Below are 23,354 nucleotides of genomic sequence, written 5' to 3' on the forward strand. Positions count from 1 at the left end.
TCTTAACTTGAAGAAGAATGACAAGAAAAAAGTAAGGCCTCACCAGCCAGAATTCCTAGAAAGACAGGTGTGTCCCTATAAATTTCACAGCCTTCTTCCAATAACAGCAAAACACAAATGAAGTAAGATAAGCTGTGATAGTATTTATTCAGCTAATTAAACGTGGAGACAGTGTCCTAACACAGGTGAAGCAATGTGATTACAATCACTGCTGCAGTGATACCTCCTTGACTGTCAGTGTCATAAACCTGATACTGTGTGTAGCAGAGATGGAGGTCAATCCCACATGGAGTGCGGAAACAAAGATGTGTTCTAACCAGCTGTCTCCTGGATCTTCTTCTCTTAGAACAATAGCAAAATGTAGATCCAGAAAATCAAGCCATCTGTCTTCTTATGACTGTCATTTGTCAAAAACATATGGACGTTGTGTACTTAATTATCATTTAGCAGCTTTAATCTCAAATCCAACCGTCTGTTTAACATCCGCACTTGACTTCCCATAAACAACTTGAACTTCACACACCCAAACTTTTTTGGGAGACGGGGGAGAGAGCATAGCATTTTGGAAATACAATTTTTCAAGGTTACTTTCCATTTACAGTTATTACACAATATTGGCTATATTCCTCCCATGTTATACAATACATCCTTGAGCCTATCTTATACCCAGTACTTTGTACCTCGCACTTCCCCACCCCTGTAATGCGCCCCCCCCCCCCGCCACTGGTAACCACTAGTTGTTCTATATCTGAGTCTGTTTCTTTTTTGTTATATTCACTAGTTTCTTGTATTTTTTAGATCCCACATATAAGTGAGATCATACAGTATTTGTCTTTCCCTGTCTGACTTACTTCGCTAAGCATAGTGCCCTCCAGGTCCATCCATGTTGCTGCCAATGGCAAAATTCTTTTCTTTTTATGGCTGAGTAGTATTCCATTGTAAATACACACCACATCTTCTCTATCCATTCATCTGTTGATGGCCACTTAGGTTGTTTCCATGTCTTGGCTGTTGTAAATAGTGCACCTGTGAACACTGAGGTGTATGTGTCTTTTCAAAGTAGAGTTTTTTACACCCAAACCTAAGCTCTGCCTTTGTCCTGCTCCTGCACCCGTCTTGCCCATCAGTGACTCTCGGTCTGTACAAGGTGCTCAAGCCAGGAACCTGGGACTCATTCCTGACGCCTCCCCTACTTCCCACGTTCAATCAATCACCAGTTCCCTCAACCCTACCTCCAAAATGTAGCATGAACTTTCTCCACCTCCACCGCTACCGTGCCCTTCTCTCTCCTGGATCACTGCAGATGACCTTCAACTTTGCCCCTTCCTGCCCCAATCCATTCAACACACAAAGGCCAGAAGGGAATTTGAAAAGTGTAAGTTGAGGCTTCCCTGGTGGCACAGTGGTTAAGAATCCACCTGCCAGTGCAGGGGACACGGGTTCAAGCCCTGGTCTGGGAGGATCCCACATGCCGTGGAGCAGGTGGGCCCGTGCACCACAGCTGCAGAGCCTGCGCTCTAGAACCCAAGAGCCACAACTGCTGAGCCCCCGTGCTACAACTACTGAAACCCGCATACCTAGAGCCCGTGCTCTACAACAAGAGAAGCCCGTGAACCGCAATAAAGAGTAGCCCCTGCTCGCCGCAACTAAAGCCCACGCGCAGCAAGGAGGACCCAGTGTAGCCATAAATAAATGAATGAATGAATAAATAAATAAATAAAATAAAAGTGTGGGTCATTGCCTCACTGCCTACTCTTTTTTTTTTTTTTTTTTTTTTGTGGTACGCGGGCCTCTCACTGTTGTGGCCTCTCCCGTTGCGGAACACAGGCTCCAGACTCGCAGGCTCAGCAGCCATGGCTCACGGGCCCAGCCAATCCACGGCATGTGGGATCTTCCCGGACCGGGGCATGAACCCATGTCCCCTGCATCAGCAGGCGGACTCTCAACCACTGCGCCACCAGGGAAGCCCTTTTTTTTTAATTACATAGATTCACCGGAAGTTGCAAAGAACGTACAGACAGGTCCCATATATCAGGGGTCCACGGCCTGTTATGAACCAGGCCGCACAGCAGGAGGTGAGTGGTGGGCAAGCGAGCAAAGCTTCATCTGCCACTGCCCATCGCTGCCCATCGCTGCCCATTGCTCATATTACCTCCTGAACCATCCCCCCTGCCCCCGGTCCTTGGAAAAGTTGTCTTCCATGAAACCAGTCCCTGGTGTCAAAAAGGTTGGGGACTGCTGTCATATATCCTTCACCCAGCTTCCCCTCATGTAAACGTTTCAGTGACTTCTTATTGCTGTGGATAATGTCCAAAATCCTTAACTTGACCTCCGAAGCCCTTGGGACCTGCCACTGTCCCCACCACTCACTGACCTCCCTGACAGCAACCTTCCTGTAGTTCCTCCACTGACCAGAGATCTAGGCCTGCCTTGGGCCTCTGCTCCCGAACACTTTTCCCTTCCTTCCTTCCCCATTCCTACTTCTCTCATTCAGTAACTCTTCTTTGCCCTCCTTGTGGCAGCTTTGTTATCCCTTCCTTAGTGAACCTTCCTTGAGCACTCATTCCAAATGAGGTCCCTTCACATTCTGTCCTCTTTGGTCATAGCCCTTGTCTAGATCCAGGATCTAGAATGCTTGTGTGTGTTTAACTTTTCATGTCTGGCTCACGTGTAGACTCCAAGTACAATGTGGCAAAAGCTTTGTCCGCTTTGACTGTCACCCAAGCAGAGCCCAGGCCCTGCACTTGATAGGTACAGCAGTTGGCTTTATGGAGCTGTCCACGTGGTATTTCTGTTTCTATCAAGTAAGAAAGAAACTGGATTATGCTAAGACCCCTCTGAATTCTAGCCTCTTCCCTTTGCTTTCTCCCCCTCCAATATCCATGAACTTGTTCTACGCTCGACCCAGTTACAGTAAGGGCACTTAACTTCCTCTTTGATTTCCCCTCAATAACAGATTGTGACTGGTAATTCATTTAGCGTATGTTGAAACCTGCAAGTCTACTGATTAGGTTCCCAAGCGCCCAGCTTGCTGTGATAAAGACAGAGAAAAGATGTCATCTCTCAAAGAGAACCTGGAAAATAATTATTTCTGGCAGAGAACTTGTTTTGTCTCACAGACTTACCCTTCAGAGTCATTCATGAATGAGTAATGAACTCAGGAAGGATCAGTGACGCATTGTCTTAAGGCTTCAATCTGTTTTGCTGAGAACTGAATAAAAAAGTCACAAGAGGAGACGATGATTTAGAAAGAGAAATATGGTTGCTCTAACATACAAGTCTTGAAAGAAGGAAATTGGGAAATTCATCTAGTTTTCTACGAGTAGTTTTTCAGGTTTCAATCATGAGTCACCTAAGTAATTTTTTTCTCTGCTATTTCATTCCAGTGTTTATTTTATTATTTTCCAACAGTAAAATAAAATAGTGTGCAACAGCCAAAGTTTATTTTAAGAGAGGAGGCAGTAAGGAAAAGGTGGTGGTGGTGGTCTTTGCTTTGGTATATAACATACAATTTTAATGCCGTTAAGTTTGTTTTTTTTTCCCTCAAGGAGTTATTTAAAGCATTTAATATAGTCTCATCTCCTTTTTGATGGGTGATGAGTCCTCCTCTGTAAAGTTCTGAATGATGTAGAATAACAACAAATTAAATAGAACAATCAAAAGCAGGCATTAAAAATAGTAGTGCAGGCAGTCGTGTGGCAGATTGAAGGGTGAGGGTCACAGAAAGACATGCATGATGTCTCAGCCCAGAAGGCGCTTTTGGTCCCAGCATCGTGTCCATCGGCTAAAGGAAAGCTTCCAACTCAGCTTACATTAGAGGACTGTTCCCAGCTTCCAACTCAGCTTACATTAGAGGACTCACCGATGTCAGTCCTAGGGAGTTATTCTCAGCAGGTACCACCACCTGGGATGCGTCAATTCGCAGGCATTCTAGTGATGGTCGGGCATCTGAGTTTCTTGTTTGGGGTTTGTTTTGCTTTGCTTTTGCTTCTTAAATCATCTTCTTATAGACTGCACATCAACAAGCACTGTGTTTCCTTATCACAAAAGTCAGCGGGAAGTATTTGCAGGCAGGAGAGAAGAGAATCAATAGACTTAAAAAAAAATTGACATCCAGGGCTGGACGAAAATTCAGGTGCCATGTGAGAGATTCCTATTGACCTTTTAGTCACATCTCGTGATTTTTGTTATTCCGGGAGGAGTCTGTCTCCAGTGCCTCCTGCTGAGATGATGAGAGGCTGTGCTGATAATACCTGCCATCTTTCCTTCGGGGAGTTCCAAACACTTTTTGTATATTTAGCCAAACACATTGTGTATTTACTAGAGAGTGAAGTTCTTTTCAAGGATAACTGCCGAAAGTGGAAAGCGATCTTGCTGTGTGAGGGAGAACGCTTTAGGAGATGAACCTGGGAACAATGACAGCTGCCTGTCACCTGCCGGGTGCTTTTCGTGAACCTGCTCCTGGGGTGGCCCTCGGGAGAGCACAGACAAAGGAGAGAGAGGAGAGGGCAGGGAGTGCTGTCCAGGCCTTCCTTGGCTTCTCACCTCTTCCGCCTGCCACATTCGACCCCCTCAGGTGTCCCCGCAAAGAGAAAGCGCTGTAGTTCTTCTTCTCTATCTTGAACGAATCATGTTCGTTCAATGCCAGGTCACTTGGGCTGTCGTTCCCTGGAATCCAGGCAAGAAGGAGGGGACCCCTGCCCCTTGGATTGTCCACAGTAGCCTAGACCTTGACTGGCTCCCTCAGCCTCCATTTGGAGAAGGAAAGAGTAGTTTGGAAACTGAGACCTGGGTCGAGGACCAGACTCCAGGTCCATAATATAAATGTAAGGCAGAACCTGTCCCAGAATGTAAGACTCTCAATTCCCTGTTGAACAGATTTTATGCTTTTTCCTAACTCACTGTGGTTGCGTCCCTTGTGGAATTATCTAAGTTTCTCTTACTAATTTATTTTCCAATCCTGGTGCCAGGCCCAGGAGCTCATGTTCCCTGGGTTCTGTCTTTCAGATCTGCCTTTCATCGCTACTTTGCTGCAGCATCTCCACAGAGACACCCTTGTTATTTGAAGGGGACAGTTCCTGATTGTACAAGGGGACCCTGCCGACGTTTGAAAAGTGTTAGCATCCCTGGGGCCAGGCACTAAATGCCAGTAGTGATCCCCTCGTGAGTGTGACACGCAGAAACACACTCAATTCCAGATGCTCCGGGGGTTGGGGGGAGGGTAGCCCAGGTGAGAACCACTGCCAGGGGCTTGGACAGGCCCTTCCTCCGCCGTCTAGTCCAGGACCACCAGTGCCTCTTCTCGCCTGACCACATTTCAGTGGGAAGGGTCCCCTAAGTGATTCGTTCGTTGATGTTTACTCTGCAGATATTTCCAGAGCACCTGCTAACAGCTCCACACCCTGTTTGAGGAGCTGTAGGTCCACCAGCCATTAGTCGCCACTCACGTCTGCCCCTTCGTAGCTCTGTCCTATCTTCATCTGTTTATTTGCATGTTACTTCATAACTGTCTGCCAGTCATCCCTGGACCTCTCTTCTGACTCCCCCCCTGGGGACTCAGCTTGTCCAGGACAGTGACCACTTCTGCTTTGGCTTTTTTCCCCTCTGAAACCCCAGAGCAATCATCTTCATGTAGTAGGAATTCAGTAAGTGTTGGTCTGACTGCGTGATCCAAGGATATGCAACCGTCACCAAGGGTATATTTCTTTTCTGTAATAGAGATAATGGTTCTGATGTGTCGTTTTTTCTAATCTGAAGATTCTATTTTGTCTGCCACCCACCTGCAATGAGGAATAGCGTGGGAAACACTGGTATCCCTGGTAAACAGTAAATTTGACATATGTCATGTACGAGGTGAAGACTGACTCTGAACGCTCCTTATTTCCTACGTGCATCCTGAGGAGGCCTTGGTCTTCGAGGCCGTGCCTTGATCCCCTCCCAATTGTGACTTCTCGGTCAGAGAAGTCTTTTTCTGCCTTCCGTAGATTCAGAGTGCTTGGCGGCATAAGGCAAACAGACAAAAAAATAGGACAGACGACGAAAGGAAAGTGAGTGCAAAACTTGGAGAATCTGAGGGAGCAGTGGAGGCCTTCTTATTTCCTTTCTTCTTTTAATTTTTATAGTATGGAAAATTTCAAACACACAATAATTCCCAGAATACTATACCATTCCTCCTGTGTTCTTGTCACCTAGCTTCAACAGTTATCAACCCAAGGCCATCTCATTTCATTTCTATGCCTACCTACTCTCTCTTCCCTCCAATTGTATTATTTTAAACCCCAGCATCATGTAATTGTATTCATAAGTATTTCAGTATGAATCTCTAAAAGACTCTTTATAAAAACATTGCCACAGTTATGTTCCTGTGTCTAAAACATAGCAGCAATCTCCTAATATCATCACATAGCGAGTCAATGTTCCAATATCCAATTGTGATGCTTTTATCAATAAATCTGAAAACCAGGTCCAGAATTATAGCTGCGTAGGAAAAGAAGCTGCAAAGGAACCAAGACAGATCTTTTCCTTACGGGAAAGTAGAATAAAGCAAATGGTAAAAGGGAATTCCGGAAGTAAAAGTGAAACAGCTCTGATCAGTACCACGTCTCCTGAGACCTGTCCAACCTCACTTGTGCAGTATGTCCAGTCTCCTCAAGCTCACCCCCTGGTGGCAAGTGTGACCCATGGGGGCTTCCCTTAACTCTTCAGAAATATTCATTTCCTAACACGAGAGGATTCTCTACTGTGTTATTAATAGTTTCATATTTGGCCACCTGTCAGAAGTGTGGGTGACACAGGGTTTCTTTTTAAGTATTGACTGAGCACATAATTTTAAAGTCAGCATATTAAATAAACATCTCTGCCCTTTCTTCCAGCAGGCAGCCCAGAGAACGGCTCTCCACGCTCTGTCTGACAGGTACATTTTGTCATTTTTATGAACTATAAATTACTTTATGAAACATTGAGCCCTATTTACTGTGGCATATAATTCATAATCGGATTTTGTCCCTAAAGTGTCTGTGAACTGGGATGTTAAACATTTTGCATGCTTCAATTTGTCATGCATGTGTGGAGTTTATTACTGCAAAAATCGCCTTGTTGTATTTCATAGAAAGTATGAAGAATCCCTTGTTGTACAATGAAACAGGAGACAGGAAACTTGGAGGGAAAGTCCTGAATGGTGCAGTAAATTCTGAACTTTGGAATTGGTTGAGATCTGAGCTCATTTTTCAACAATAAGTACTTCATTTATTCTGGGGTGTTGTCTTCAGACTTCTCTTCCACATCATTTCCCCGAGAGCTGTCTGTCTTCTGATGCGATTCTCTCTCGAACTTTACTTTATGCGCGGAACCCAATTCATGGTGCTGTGCGTGCCTGACTTTTGACTCCTTGCTCTGGCTTGTTTTTCCTAACTTGTGTTATTGAATGAGATATGTAAAGTTAATCAGTAAACATACTCCAGCTGTATTTCACATCTTCCTTTGCCTATAAGACTGTTTGAAAGTATTTGAATGGGCATATATAAAGTTACTTTCTAGAATAGAGCAGACCATCTCTTGGTTTGGGTTGGTCTTTGATTTCTCATTTGCCAAAGTGTGTGTGTGTGTGTGTGTGTGTGTGTGTGTGTGTGTGTGTTTTAAAGAACCATCAGGAGGTAAAGATGAAGCTTTGTTTTCTCTCCACAAGTGAGGTTCTCACAGGGCTGGAAACAGCCGGAGGAGCTGTTCCCCTCAGCGGGCTGGCAGGCATCTCGGCATTGTCTAGCTACCACCGCCCCCCTCCCTTCCTTCCCAGCTCTCTTCTGTGGAATGAGCAATAATTGACTATGTAAACCAGCTCAGTTCAGTGCTTCTCCAAGGTGAAACCTGTCACTTAGGCGAATTATCTGTGCTCATGGATGAAAAGCGTTTTCTCGATGGTGGCAGCCTGAGCCCAAGTGTTTTGATTTCAATTGAAAAGCCTTCCCCATGACAACCACACAAGCCTGTGGGCTCTAAGAGTGGCTGCCACGTGATCTTCTGGGGTTGCTTCTGGGATTCTCGCACAAGCTGATAACTGTACTGCTTCTGAGTCTGTTGGTAGAAAGAAGAGAGACTCCGGATCACAACACACTTAAAATCTGACACATTAATTCTTTTCCTCTACGTATTTCTTTTTTCCCTTTGACTTTTCTTCTTCAGTGATTCCTTCAACAAAATGTATTGAGAAGCAAGAGAAAGCCCTCAGTTGACAATATTATGCCACTGCCAGTGGTGACGAGGTTTCTTTTTGGGGTGGTAAAAATGGTGTAAAATTAGATTATGGTGAAGACTTCACAACCCAGTAAATATACTAAAAACAACTGAATTGCATGCTTTAAATGGGTGAGCTTTATGGTATATAAATTACATTTCAATAATGCTACATATCTAGACACAAAATATCTTTATAGACTTTGGTAGAATGAATCAAGAACCATTTTTAAAAACATGGACTCCCACTGAAGACATGATTGTAGGTACAAAGACAAGTCATCAGAAACTAGGACCGGTATATTCTAAGGCTTCTCCCCAAAAGATACAGGACTTTGTCCTGGGTAGAAAATGTGCATAGATTTTCATGATGAGCAATGCTATTACCTTTGACATTTTCTGATCTCTCAAAAACCCCTCCTGAAGCCCAATAATTAATTGACTAGTAAGTTAGTATCTTAGCCCTTGTTCTTATGTAACCACTTAGTGCAGATACTGTGAGGAAAAAAAAGTTCATTCCCTAGAAACAGAAAAACAGAGGTTCCCATTGTCCCTGCTCTTCTAACGAATTTCCCTGTCTTCAAACGTAACTGAGCATTTCCCTCTAAATCTTAACAGTTTTTCTGTTCACAATGGGAGGAACTCAGCGCCTTTCAAAGTAATGGGCTGACTTTGCCTACTATTCTAGCAATGCAGTTGTGTAAAGCTACTTCTCTGTGCTTTTCCTGTTTTATGTTTTCCATTAATTCAGGACCACTTGTGTATTTCCATGAGTGAGAAGTCTCTGTAATTGTTGGGCGATACAATTAAAAACCCTTCTTCAAAATAAGGACTTGTAACACCTACTGAATTAATTGGATTCATGTTTTCTAGTTTCTTCAATTAGAGAACGCTCACTTAACACATGACAGATGTCATTTTCTATCACATTACCTATTCTGTTGAATAAACTAGTCTTTTCTAGAAAATGAGGGATGTGGCTTTGGGTCCAGCCACCATATGACTTGCCTAAAATTCTGTCTGTCCCAAGAACGACCTCAAGTTGGGAAGGGAATTGAGTAGAAATTCCCCTCCAGGTTGTGCCCTTCCCAAGGTAGAGATCTAACCCCAGTATCTCTGTCTACTTACAGTCTGGTGGTGATCTATCATACATTCATTAACGCAGACTCTACTGGTTTCCTAAACTCTTTTTTCAGCCCGTTTTCACCTCTTGATTTAAAATTCCATAATGATTAGGCAGCAGTTTTGTTTCTCTCCGAGAAAAAGAAAGAGCACTTTTCAGGCCTTCAAAGCTGCTTCCTGAGTTCTGCGATTCTGGAGTTGGACAGAAAGCCCATGCTGGCTTGAGTCAGGCTACCATGTGACACTGAGGTATCCCACTGGTTTGCTCCTCTCTGGGCCCATGTCACTTCCATTTAACCTTATAACTGCCTAAGTACCTGGTGAACACAGGACGTATGATCCAGGAGGAGAGCTGTTTTGTCTCAAGATGTACAACTTGATGATGAAATGGGATTCGCTTGACTGGGATTGTAGGGGCGATGTGAGTTTACACTGTAGGAAGCCAGTTGTCCTCTGCTTCGCCGTAAGAAAGCCGACCTTCGAGGCTTGGGGACCTGGCCTAATGGGACTAGATATAGGGAAAAGGGGTGTCGTTTCCCTCTATGAGGGCAGATAGAAATCTCATCCCCGTGGGGTGTCAGAGGGTAGAGGATATCCAGACATCTTCTGAAGGTCAGTCTTGTCTATCTTTTCATTGCTCCAGCTTCCTGGTTTCCAGGGGCATTCTAGCAGAAGTCTAGCATCTGACAGTTGGCGATTGTAATGATTTAAAGTTCAGTGAGTCCTCAGTAGTCAATACACAACCTTGATCAATTAAAACTCTGATATTGCCATTACTAAAATTTAAAAAGCATCTGTGGTCACTCCCATAGAGAACCTTTTGCCTTCTTTGAGTTTGAGCGATGGGCTTAGGTGATGGTTCAGCCGAAATAGCCCAAACACTCCACAGATCCAAACAGGATCACGACAGCGAGGCAGATGTGGGCTTTGGCCCAACTAACCCGTGCCACCTGCAGCAATGGGAAGGGTGTGGGAAGGTGGGATGGGGGCTTGGGTTTTGTTCTTTTCTACTGCTGCCTGTAGAACTTTTTATCCATCTGTTTTATGCCATCGAGAGGCAGCTGGCCTACCAGAGGCCTGCCAGTGCCCCAAATAACGAAAAAACAAGACACCAGGGCAGGAAGAGGTGACAAAATTCTCAGCAAGGTAAACCAGTCAATTACAAGAGAACCTCCCTTTGCAGAGGAGCATACGCCTTCTTTTTTTTTTTTTTTTTTTTGGTGGAAAGTAAAGTTTACTTTATTACGGATGCTGGCAACTGGGGGGAGGTGCAGACTCGTGTCCAAAGGCCGACTCGCTCCCCCTGACAACCAGCGGGCCAGAGCTTTCATAGGCAGAGGGAGCGGGCTGCACGCAGAAACGGCACAGTCAGCTCTGGCCGTCATCGAGAAATTGGTCATCGGTGGTCTGACCAGCACCATCTTGATTGTTTTAGGTACAGTTAGCCTTCAGTTCCCGGGTCGGTTTGTTCCCATTTCCTTGAGGCCAGTTCTCGGAATTGTGGCAGCCTGAGTCATGGCTACAGCCTGGTCATCGTGTAGTTAACTTCTTCCACCTGGTGAGGGTTTCAGTACCTGTAAGACAGCTCACAGGATGTGGCTCAGAATATTCTCCAGAGCCCTTGAGAGGGAACTAAATGTCCTTGACTTTGCTTACTGACTAAACTGTTATCGTTTTGTCCTGTTTGACTGCTTTTCTTTCTTCTACATTTTCTCACTTCTCTGATTAAACTTATTCTTTGGCTAAAGTTTTTATGCAGACAAAAGACAGGAGGATATGGGGGTGGGGGAAGGACCATAGGGTCCTGTTTCATTGCACTCCCCATTGCCCTCTCCGCTGGCAAATGCCAAACCACTTTCTCTCTGTGAATTTGCCTCTGGGGTATTTCATATAAATGGAATCCTGCGAAATGCACTCGTTTGTGTTTGGCTTCTTTCACTGAGCGTGTTTTCAAGGTTTATCTGTGTTGTGGCATGTACTAGTACTTCATTCCTTTTTTTTCTTTTGAGATGACTTATCAATTGTCAAATTAATTTATTCTAAATTGCCAGTGTAATTTTTTTTGAATTTAATTTAATTTTTTTATACAGCAGGTTCTTATTAGTTATCCATTTTATACATATTAGTGTATATATGTCAATCCCAATCTCCCAATTCATCCCAACATCACCCTCCACCACCACCACTTCCTCCCCTTGGTGTCCATACATTTGTTCTCCACATCTGTGTCTCAATTGCCGCCCTGCAAACCCGTTCATCTGTACCATTTTTCTAGGTTCCACATATATGTGTTAATATACGATATTTGTTTTTCTCTTTCTGACTTAACTTCACTCTGTATGACAGTCTCTAGATTCATGCATGTCTCTACAAATGACCCAATTTCATCCCTTTTTATGGCTGAGTAATATTCCATTGTATATACGTACCACATCTTCTTTATCCATTCGTCTGTCGATGGGCATTTAGGTTGCTTCCCTGACGTGGTTATTGTAAACAGTGTTTCGGTGGACATTGGGGTGCATATGTCTTTTTGAATTATGGTTTTCTCTGGGTGTATGCCCAGTAGTGGGATTGCTGGGTCATATGGTAATTCTATTTTTAGTTTTTTAAGGAACCTCCATGCTGTTCTCCATAGTGACTATATCAGTTTCATTCCCACCAACAGTGCAAGAGGGTTCCTTTTCTCCACACCCTCTCCAGCATTTGTTGTTTGTAGATTTTCTGAAGATGCCCATTCTAACCGGTGTGAGGTGATACCTCATTGTAGTTTTGATTTGCATTTCTCTAATAATTAGTGATGTTGAGCAGCTTTTCATGAGCTTCTTGGCCATCTGTATGTCTTCTTTGGAGAAATGTCTATTTAGGTCTTCTGCCCATTTTTTGATTGGGTTCTTTATTTTTTTAATATTGAACGGCACGAGCTGTTTATATATTTTGGAGATTAATCCTTTGTCTGTTGATTTGTTTGCAAATATTTTCTCCCATTCTGAGGATTGTCTTTTTATCTTGTTTGTAGTTTCCTTTGCTTTGCAAAAGCTTTTAAGTTTCATTAGGTCCCTTTTTTTTTTACTTTTGTTTTTATTTCCATTACTCTAGGAGGTGGATCAAAAATGATCTTGCTGTGATTTATGTTAAAGAGTGTTCTTCCTATGCTTTCCTCTAAGAGTTTTATAGTGTCCAGTCTTACATTTAGGTCTCTAATCCATTTTGAGCTTACTTTTGTGTATGGTGTTAGGGAGTGTTCTAACTTCATTCTTTTCCATGTAGCTGTCCAGTTTTCCCAGCACCACTTATTGCAGAGGCTGTCTTTTCTCCATTGTACATCGTTGCCTCCTTTGTCATAGATTAGTAGACCGTAGGTGCGTGGGTTTATCTCTGGGCTTTCTATCCTGTTCCATTGATCTATATTTCTGTTTTTGTGACAGTACCATACTGTCTTGATTACTGTAGCTTTGTAGTATAGTCTGAAGTCAGGGAGTCTGATTCCTCCAGCTCCGTTTTTTTTCCTCAAGACTGCTTTGGCTATTCGGGGTCTTTTGTGTCTCCATACAAATTTTAAGACTTTTTTGTTCTAGTTCTGTAAAAAATGCCATTGGTAATTTGATAGGGATTGCATTGAATCTGTAGATTGCTTTGGGTAGTATGGTCATTTTTACAATATTGATTCTTCCAATCCAAGAACATGGTTTATCTCTCCATCTGTTTGTATCATCTTTAATTTCTTTCATCAATGTCTTATAGTTTTCTGCATACAGGTATTTTGTCTCCCTAGGTAGGTTTATTCCTAGGTATTTTATTCCTAGGTGTTTTATTCTTTTTGTTTTATTCTGTTTGTTGCAGTGGTAAATGGGAGTGTTTCCTTAATTTCTCTTTCAGATTTTTCATCATTAGTGTATAGGAATGCAAGAAATTTCTGTGCATTAAGTTTGTATCCTGCTACTTTACCAAATTCATTGATTAGCTCTAGTAGTTTTCTGGTAGCATCTTTAGGATTCTCTATGTATACTACCATGTCATCTGCAAACAGTGACAGTTTTACTTCTTCTTTTCCAATTTGTATTCCTTTTATTTCTTTTTTCTTCTCTGATTGCCATGTCTAGGACTTCGAAAACTATGTTGAATAGTAGTGGTGAGAGTGGACATCCTTGTCTGTTCCTGATCTGAGAGGAAGTGCTTTCAGTTTTTCACCATCGAGAATGATGTTTGCTGTGGGTTTGTCATATATGGGCTTTCTTGTGTTGAGGTAGTTTCCCTCTATGCCCTCTTTCTGGAGAGTTTTTATCATAAATGGGTATTGAATTTTGTCAAAAACTTTTTCTGCATCTATCTAGATGATCATATGGTTTTTATTCTTTAATCTATTAATATGGTGTATCACATTGATTGCTTTGCGTATATTGAAGAATCCTTGCATCCCTGGGATAAATCCCACTTGATCATGGTGTATGATCATTTTAATATGTTGTTGGCTTCTGTTTGCTAGTATTTTGTTGAGGATTTTTGCATCTATATTCATCAGTGATATTGGTCTGTAATTTTCTTTTTTTGTAGTATCTTTCTCTGGTTTTGGTATCAGGGTGATGGTGGCCTCATAGAATGAGTTTGGGAGTGTTCCTTCCTCTGCACATAGAATGAGTTTGGGAGTGTTCCTTCCTTTGCAGTTTTTTGGAAGAGTTTGAGAAGGATGGGTGTTAGCTCTTCTCTAAATGTTTGATAGAATTCACCTGTGAAGCCATCTGGTCCTGGACTTTCATTTGTTGGAAGATTTTTAATCACAGTTTCAATTTCATTACTTGCGATTGGTCTGTTCATATTTTCTATTTTTTCCTGGTTCAGTCTTGGAAGGTTATACCTTTCTAAGAATTTATCAATTTCTTCCAGGTTGTCCATTTTATTGGCATAGAGTTGCTTGTAGTAGTCTCTTATGATGCTTTGTATTTCTGCAGTGTCTGTTGTTAACTTCTCCTTTTTCATTTCTAATTTTATTGCTTTGAGTCCTCTCTTTTTCTTGATGAGTCTAGCTAGAAGTTTATCAATTTTGTTTATCTTCTCAAAGAACCAGCTTTTCATTTTATTGATCTTTGCTATTGTTTTCTTTGTTTCTATTTCATTTATTTCTGCTCTGATCTTTATGACTTCTGTCCTTCTGCTAACTTTGGGTTTTATCTGTTCTTCTTTCTCTAGTTCCTATACGTGTAAGGTTAGATTTTTTATTTGAGATGTTTGTTGTCTCTTGAGGTAGGCCTGTATTGCTATAAACTTCCCTCTAATAACTGCTTTTGGTGCATCCCATAGGTATTGGATTGTCGTGTTTTCGTTGTCATTTGTCTCTAGGTATTTTTTGATTTCCTCTTTGATTTCTTCAGTGGTCTCTTGGTTATTTAATAACGTATTGTTTAGCCTCCGTGTGTTTGTGTTTTTTACATTTTTTTCCCTGTAATTTATTTCTAATCTCATAATGTTGTGGTCAGAAAAGATGCTTGATATGATTTCAGTTTTCTTAAATTTACTGAGGCTTGATTTGTTACCCAAGATGTGGTCTATCCTGGAGAATGTTTCATGCGCACTTGAGAAGAAAGTGTAATCTGCTGTTTTTGGATGGAATGTCCTATAAATATCAATTAAATCTATCTGGTGTATTGTGACATTTAAAGCTTGTGTTTCCTTATTAATTTTATGTTTGGATGATCTGTCCATTGGTGTAACGGAGGGGTTAAAGTTTCCTACTATTATTGTGTTACTGTCGATTTCCTCTTTTATAGCTGTTAGCAGTTGCCTTATGTATTGAGATGCTCCTGTGTTGGGTGCATATATATTTATAATTGTTATATCTCCTTCTTGGATTGATCCCATGATCATTATGTAGTGTCCTTCCTTGTCTCTTGTAACATTCTTTATTTTAAAGTCTATTTTATCTGATATGAGTATTGCTACTCCAGCTTTCTTTTGATTTCCATTTGCATGGAATATCTTTTTCCATCCCCTCACTTCCAGTCTGTATGTGTCCCTAGGTCTGAAGTGGGTCTCTTGTAGACAGCATATATATGAGTCCTGTTTTTGTATCCATTCAGCAAGCTGTGTCTTTTGGTTGGAGCATTTAATGCATTCACATTTAAGGTGATTATCGATATGTATGTTCCTATTACCATTTTCTTAATTGTTTTGGGTTTGTTTTTGTAGGTTCTTTTCTTCTCTTGTGTTTCCCCCTTAGAGAAGTTCCTTTAGCATTTGTTGTAGAGCTGGTTTGGTGGTGCTGAATTCTCTTAGCTTTTGCTTGTCTGTAAAGACAAGAGAACTTTTGATTTCTCTGTCGAATCTGAATGAGATCCTTAGCCGGTAGAGTAATCTTGGTTTTAGGTTCTTCCCTTTCATCACTTTAAATACGTCCTGCCACTCCCTTCTGGCTTGTAGAGTTTCTGCTGAGAAATCAGCTGTTAACCTTATGGGAGTTCCCTTGTATGTTATTTGTCATTTTCCCTTGCTGCTTTCAATAAATTTCCTTTGTCTTTAATTTTTGCCAATTTGATTACTATGTGTCTCGGTGTGTTTCTCCTTGGGTTTATCCTGTATGGGACTCTCTGTGCTTCCTGGACTTGGGTGGCTATTTCCTTTCCCATGTTCAGGATGTTTTCAACTATGATCTCTTCAGATATTTTCTCGGGTCCTTTCTCTCTTCTCCTTCTGGGACCCCTATAATGCGAATATGTTGCATTTAGTGTTGTCCCAGAGTTCTCTTAGGCTGTCTTCATTTCTTATCATGCTTTCTTCTTTATTCTGTTCTGCAGCAGTGAATTCCACCATTCTGTCTTCCAGGTCACTTATCCGTTCTTCTGCCTCAATTATTCTGCTGTTGATTCCTTCCAGTGTATTTTTCATTTCAGTTATTGTATTGTTCATCTCTGTTTACTTGTCCTTTAATTCTTCTAGGTCTTTGTTAAACATTTCTTGCATCTTCTCGATCTTTGCCTCCATTCTTTTTCCAAGGTCCTGAATCATCTTCACTATCATTATTCTGAATTCTTTTTCTGGAAGGTTGCCTATCTCCACTTCATTTAGTTGTTTTTCTGGGTTTTATCTTGTTCCTTCATCTGGTACATAGTCCTCTGCCTTTTCATCATGTCTGTCTTTCTGTGAACGTGTTTTTCATTCCATAGGCTGCAGGATTGTAGTTCTTCTTGCTTCTGCTGTCTGCCCTCTGGTGGATGAGGCTATCTAAGAGGCTTGTGCAAGTTTCCTGATGGAGGGACTGGTGGTGGGTAGAGCTGGGTGTTGCTCTGGTGGGCAGAGCTCTGTAAAACTTTAATCTGCTTGTCTGCTGATGGGTGGGACTGAGTTTCCTCCCTGTTGGTTGTTTGGCCTGAGAGGACCCAAACCTGGAGCCCACCCTGGCTCTTTGGTGGGGCTAATGGCAGACTCTGGGAGGACTCATGCCAAGAAGTACTGCCCAGAACTTCTGCTGCCAGTGTCCTTGTCCTCACGGTGAGACACAGCCACCCCCACCTCTGCAGGAGACCCTCCAACACTAGTAGGTAGGTCGGGTTCAGTCTCCTATGGGGTCACTGCTCCTTCCCCTGGGTCCCGATGCACACAGTACTTTGTGTGTGCCCTCCAGGAGTGGAGTCTCTGTTTCCCTCAGTCCTGTCGAAGTCCTGCAGTCGAATCCCACTAGCCTTCAGTCTGATTCTCTGGGAATTCCTCCTCCCGTTGCTGACCCCCAGGTTGGGAGGCCTGACGTGGGGCTCAGAACCTTCACTCCAGTGGGTGGACTTCTGTGGTATAAGTGTTCTCCAGTTTGTGAGTCACCCACCCAGCAGTTATGGGATTTGATTTGATTGTGATTGCGCCCCTCCTACCGTCTCATTGCGGCGTCTCCTTTGTCTTTGGATGTGGGGTATCTTTTTTGGTGAGTTCCAGTGTCTTCCTGTCGATGATTGTTCAGCAGTTAGTTGTGATTCCGGTGCTCTCGCAAGAGGGAATTAGCGCACGTCCTTCTACTCCGCCATCTTGAACCAGTCTCTCCCATTCTCCTTCTTATTCACACCTTATGATGTGCCTCTCACGTGTCTGTTCTCTGTACATATTATTGTACTAGATGGGGTAGAGAGAGGCAGAGAAGAATTGGGATAAATGGGCTTTGTGGGTCATTTCTAAAGGTGAGTCTTTGGTATCGACACTGCCGCATCACAAGTGATGTGGAGAATATGCAGAGTGCGGTGAGGAGAAGGCAGGATATGTGTGCAGCATGTGAAGTGCCTCTGAAAACCATTAACTTCCCTTCCCGAGTAGTAAATAGTAGATAACTGTGATCAAAAAAGGGTTCGTGTGATTTATCAAGCTGGGCAACTGTGCATCTGCAGAAGAGCCGGAGGTCAGTCTTGAAATCCAGAGCAAGGGGAACACTAGGCAATCGCCAGATCTGAGAAGTTAATCATCCCCTTAGACCGCTTGCATCCGTCTCAGAGCGACAGAACTGCTGCAGAGCGAGCAGGGATGCTTTATAGCCACAGATCAGGAATTAATATTTTCTGTGAACCCTCCAGCATCATTTTCAGTAACGTGGGTTTTATAAAAATGCAGCATAATTTCATATGAATAAATCACATTCGGCTAGAAAGATGAGAAGCTGGGGAAAAAAAACTGTGCTTGACTTTAACAGAAAAACAAAAAAAGGAACGAGCAAGAAAGCCAACATGAAAACAGTTGTTGAAGCCATGGCCCTGGGAGGGTGCAAATGGCCGTGTGGTTAACTTGTACGTATAATCATCTTCTGAAATGTCAGCCTATGACTCCAGAAACGGCTACATTTTTACAGCCTTGGAGATGCATCACCAGACTGTAACCTGTCTGCCCATCTGGCAGTATCTCAGGTCCAGGATCCATTTATGCTGGAATCCAAACAACTGCCATTGATTTATTCATTTGTGCCGCGAGGCTTTACTGAACGTGTCCTGCGTGCACAGCGGGCACTGGGCTGGTGCAGGTGGGCAGTGGTAGGAAGCAGCCATCCCTCTGCTCATGGCCTCCCCGACCACGGCTCTGCGGAGAGGAAGCCCTTGTTAGCCTCGTGCATCTGCTCACCTCAATTTCGCCCTTCCTCAAATAAACCTCGCCCGTCACATCTCCTCTTCCCATTAGGGAGAATATAATGAAATTAAGTAAGTGAGGAATCATGTAAAATAAAGTGAGTGTGACCTGTGTCTGGAAGCGGGGCTGGAAATGAATGGCCCCACGACCAGCGGGGAGGGCAGGGTAGGCATCTGATGGCAGGGAGGGGGCTTTGCGTTCAGCCTCGTCTTCCTGACCTGTCGCCACGTGGACCACTTTCAGCCAAGCCGAGAGAACATGCTGGGCGTGGCCACCAGCACCGAAGGGTGTCTTTCCAGGTCACATTTTACATACTGTCCCTGAAGTCTGAAGAAGAAAGTCACAGTTGCCAGGCACTGGTAATGGTTGGCCTCTTCTCTAAGGGTCCAAAAAGGGGGCTTGGGGGACTTTTAAGAAAGTTTCAAATTTCAAGCTTGGAAGATGACAAGGTAGCAGGAGGACATGTAGCAGCCCCACCTTCGAGACCCACAATGGTCTCCAGTCTCTCCAGTGCAGGGGCTTCTGATGATGAAGTCTTTTTGGTAAAACTTTTTTTTTTTTTTTTGGTAAAACTTTTTAAAAGAGCTTTAGAGTTTAGAAGCCCTATCTCATTGGCTATCTCATTTTATGATCCCACAATAACCCTATGAGATAGAAAGGACCCATTTTACAGATAAGAAAACTGAGCCTGAGACAGGTGATGGACTCACCCCAGGTCACAGGGTAGCAAGTGGCAGAGCTGGGACTAGACTCCAGGTCCTCTGACTCGTGTGGAGTAGAATTCTCTCATCCCCATCACGCAGCAAGGAAACAGGCTTGGATGGGGTCAGAGGCAGGTGGCTCAGGCCACGTTTTATATTGTAACAAATAGCTTAGTCTGTACTAATACTTTGTTTCTACTAGTAATTATAATAATCCGTACATTTCTTGCCTAGCTATCTTTTTATCCCTAGCACCTAGCACAGTTCCTGGCAGTTAGGAGACACAATAAGTTATTTGATGAATGAAAGAAAACAATGAACAAATGAATGCGTGAATCAGAACCCATGTTTTGTGGTTAAGCAATGGCAAATTTGGGCTTAAAATAGAAAATAGATTTCTGAAACTGTGGCTGTCCGCCATTGCAGCAGACCATCTCAGGAGGCAGAGTTTGATGGTCAGAGACTTTAAAAAAAAAAAAAAAAAAAAAACCCTTCAAAAGATTGAAAGCATCCCATGCGATTCAATTCGAGTGAAATTAAATTCTTAGAAATCAGTAACCAGAGAGAACTGTAGGATGGCCGTAGGATGCCTTAGAGAAGTTTCCTGCCCAGAGATGATCACTGGCTTCTCCCTGTGTCCCCCTCCCCACTCCTCATTGCTGTGCTTCCCACTGTGGACACGATTTAAGATGCTCTCCCATATTATCTCCACCAGTTATTCATGTTTCTTTTTTTTTCTTCCTTCATTTGATGCACATTTATCGTACGGACCCCCTGCAATGGGTGAGGCATCACGTCAGTCTCTGTGGTAGACACGAAAAGGCTTTACCCATGCATCCCACTCTCCAGGAGTTTACGGGTGGTAGCGGAAACGTGCACAGACCTACCGCGTGCATTAAATGTCCCCGTGTGCTTGTGTGGTCCTGGCTGGTTAGGACAGCAGTGGCGTGTAGGTGCACATCAAGCATTTCACATGCATCACTTATCATTAATCCTCACGGTAACCCACTCAGCCAGGAAGGAGGAATTCAATATTAGGGCCTTAAAGAGATGAACATTTATTTCGTTTCATTTTCCAAACACCCTCCCTAGAATCCTAGTGAATCTGGGTTTACAGAGACATGTAACCGACCCACAGTCTTATGGCTGTAAGCTGCCGCGTGGCCCGTCTGCCTCTAGCAGATGCTCTTAGCAGCTTCCGTAACATCCTCCCATCCCATCAAGTTACAAAGAGATTGTTGTCCCTGGAGGGATGCAGGTAGACCCGAAGCCCTCTCAGAGCAGAGCAAGGGGCGCGGGGAGGGGGCATTTGGAGTAACGTGTAAAGGACGGGAGCATCAGGGGACCAAAGAGTGGAAAGGGGAAGAACGGCTTTCTCCGCAGACAGAACGAGCACCCTGAGCAAGGGAAGGCTGGGGGTCAACAGGGGGCAGCAGGCCCTTCGTTCCCCAGGGGTGTGGGTATCCAGAGGGATAGGGGTCTGGGAGCCAGCTCTCCACACCCCCCCCCCAATGCAGGAGGCAGGGGAGCCCGGCTTCCCTCAAACGTGGGATCAAGCCTCATCTTCCACGGAAACCTTAACTAACCAACTGCCCTGACTCCTACGGTCCTGTTCCATCACTACCTCGTGGAATTGCTGACATAGACCTGCTTCCGCCCTCTGCTCACTTTATGTGTTTATGTGTGTTCTCATCAGTGGGGGGAGAACAGGAGCCTCATCGTGAATATTAGGTAATACTGTAAACGGAATGACTGCTCAGATGTAAGCTATTGTATATAAGATGGATAAACAAGGTCCTACCGTATAGCACAGGGAAATATATTCAATATCCTATTATAAACCATAGTGGAAAAGAGTATAAAAAAAGCATGTGTAATATATATGGAATCTAAAAAAAAAAAAAAGGTTCTGAAGAACCTAGGGGCAGGACAGGAATAAAGACGCAGACATAGAGAATGGACTTGAGGACATGGGAAGGGGGAAGGGTAAGCTGGGACGAAGTGAGAGAGTGGCATGGACATATATACACTACCAAATGTAAAATAGATAGCTAGTGGGAAGCAGCCGCATAGCACAGGGAAATCAGCTCGGTGCTTTGTGACCACCTAGAGGGGTGGGATAGGGAGGGTGGGAGGGAGACGCAAGAGGGAGGAGATACGGGGATATATGTATACGTATAGCTGATTCACTTTGTTATAAAGCAGAAACTAACACACCGTTGCAAAGCAACGGTGTAAAGCACACCGTTGTATAATTGTAAAGCAATTATACTCCAATAAAGATGTTTTTAAAAAAAAGCATGTGTATATGTATAACTGAATCACTTTGCTGTACAGGAGAAATTAACACAACATTATAAATCACCTATACTTCAACTAAAAAAAAAAAAGAAGAAGAAAGGATGCTCAATAATGACTTACTCAATGCCTTTCAAACATGAAAGACTAAGAATTCAAATTATGCCACTCATCTCTGCTGCCATGATAAGGAGGGGGAAAAAATGCCAAACCTCTGGCCCTGCTTTCCCTAATCTCTTCTCTTTTTTACAAGACGTCATGAAGCAAGCACGGGATTTTGAATCCTTGAGCTTGGGCTGGAACTTACTTTGGGCAAAGTATTTACACATCTGAGTCTGAACTCTCACAATTGCATAAACAGGATGGTGATAATGTCCTCCTTGTTAGGTTTATGGACAGATTAAATGAGGCGATAATTAGAAAAAGTGCTTTGTTAATCTATCCATACGATAGTAATTACTCTATTACATCACTAAGAAAATCTACTCATCAAGGTTCCATGAGGTACTCTTTAAGTCCTGCCAGGAAGCTTAAAAACAAAGAGAGGAAAATGTGACAGAGTGGACTTAATTTATGAAACCATGAATAACTAATAGTATGGAGCGTGTTTTTACCTTGACATTATAGAAGAATGAATATCAACAAAGCCCAAGAACTATCCCTTACTATTGCTCGTTCCATCCCTACTTTGTAATAGGTTCTAATCTAGCCTGTTCTCCCATCAAAGCCTAACTGTGGGTCTCTGGGTCCTGGGTAAGTTCACCTCGACCCCTGAGGAGGCAGCAACCCGTGCCTCCTGTGTCAGCATCTTACTTCACTCGCCTGGAAAAGTCATCCTGGGTCATTTCCAGACCCTTTTCCAGCTGATCCCTGAAGAATTGGATTCATCTTATTATTTCCAAAGTAAATCATCATTATTTCAAAAGCAAGCAATGACTCTCAGATAACATGGGAGATCCCTGGTAGAGATCTGTTTGGGGGCCCTGTTAAGAGAGAAGAACGCTAACTGAGCCTCTGTGTGAGCTCTCTTCTCTAACGGGGCCAGCGGTACCCATGGACATTTACAGAAGTGGACACACTCTCCTTACTGCTTCTTCTTAACTGCCACCTAAGTGTCCCCGACCGCCCTTCGGTGACTGTTAGCCCAGCTGACTGCATTAGCATCGTAAGCAAACGTAGGCTATCGAATCTAAAACTCAGCTTTTAAAAAGTTCCCTTAAGCACTGGGCTTCCCTGGTGGCGCAGTCGTTGAGAATCTGCCTGCCAATGCAGAGGACATGGGTTTGATCCCTGGTCCCGGAAGATCCCACATGCCATGGAGCAACTAAGCCCGTGCGCCACACTACTGAGCCCGTGCTCTAGAGCCAGCGAGCCACAACTATTGAAGCCCACGCTCCTAGAGCCCATACTCTGCAACAAGAGAAGCCACCACAATGAGAAGCCCGCTCACCACAGTGAAGACCCAACGCAGCCAAAAATAAATAAATAAAATAAATAAATTTATTTAAAAAAAAAAAGTCCCCGTGAGTACTAATTTCCACCACAAAACTTAATGGCTCCAGAGAAGACATTGAATTCTATCAGGTAAATAACACACATTTTAAAGGTCCCAAACATGTATTTTACATAATAGAACAGAGCAGCCTGGAAGAAACTGTTAACAGTCTTTCGAGTAAATGAATAACAATTTGTATGAAGCCACTAATTACCTGTTAAGATGGTTTAGTGGGGTGGTGATGCCTGCAGGTTCTTGTGGACCCGCTGCCTGAGGTCTGGGCAAGGAGGATGCAGCCCGGAGGGACCTCTGGGTGAAAGGAAGTGTTAATAACCCTTTTAGTCAATGCCCACAGTTGCCAGGAACCTAAAGGAGCAGATGGGGTGATGCGAGCTGGGCATACTTTAGCGGGGTTTAACCTC

The 23,354-nt window shown here is 43.4% G+C and overlaps 1 protein-coding gene across 2 annotated transcripts in view; it reads left to right on the top strand.

The window, feature by feature from the left end:
• The window catches only part of AFF3 (ALF transcription elongation factor 3), a 574,404-nt gene that overhangs the window by 456,427 nt on the left and 94,623 nt on the right, over positions 1-23,354 (top strand). For both annotated transcript variants that reach the window (XM_060309207.1, XM_060309208.1), the window contains one exon: positions 6,873-6,913. In XM_060309207.1, coding sequence (XP_060165190.1) covers positions 6,873-6,913 — 41 coding nt within the window. The remainder of the gene's footprint in view (positions 1-6,872; positions 6,914-23,354) is intronic.

This window comes from Globicephala melas, chromosome 12 (genome assembly GCF_963455315.2).
Source record: "Globicephala melas chromosome 12, mGloMel1.2, whole genome shotgun sequence".
Lineage (NCBI taxonomy): Eukaryota > Metazoa > Chordata > Mammalia > Artiodactyla > Delphinidae > Globicephala > Globicephala melas.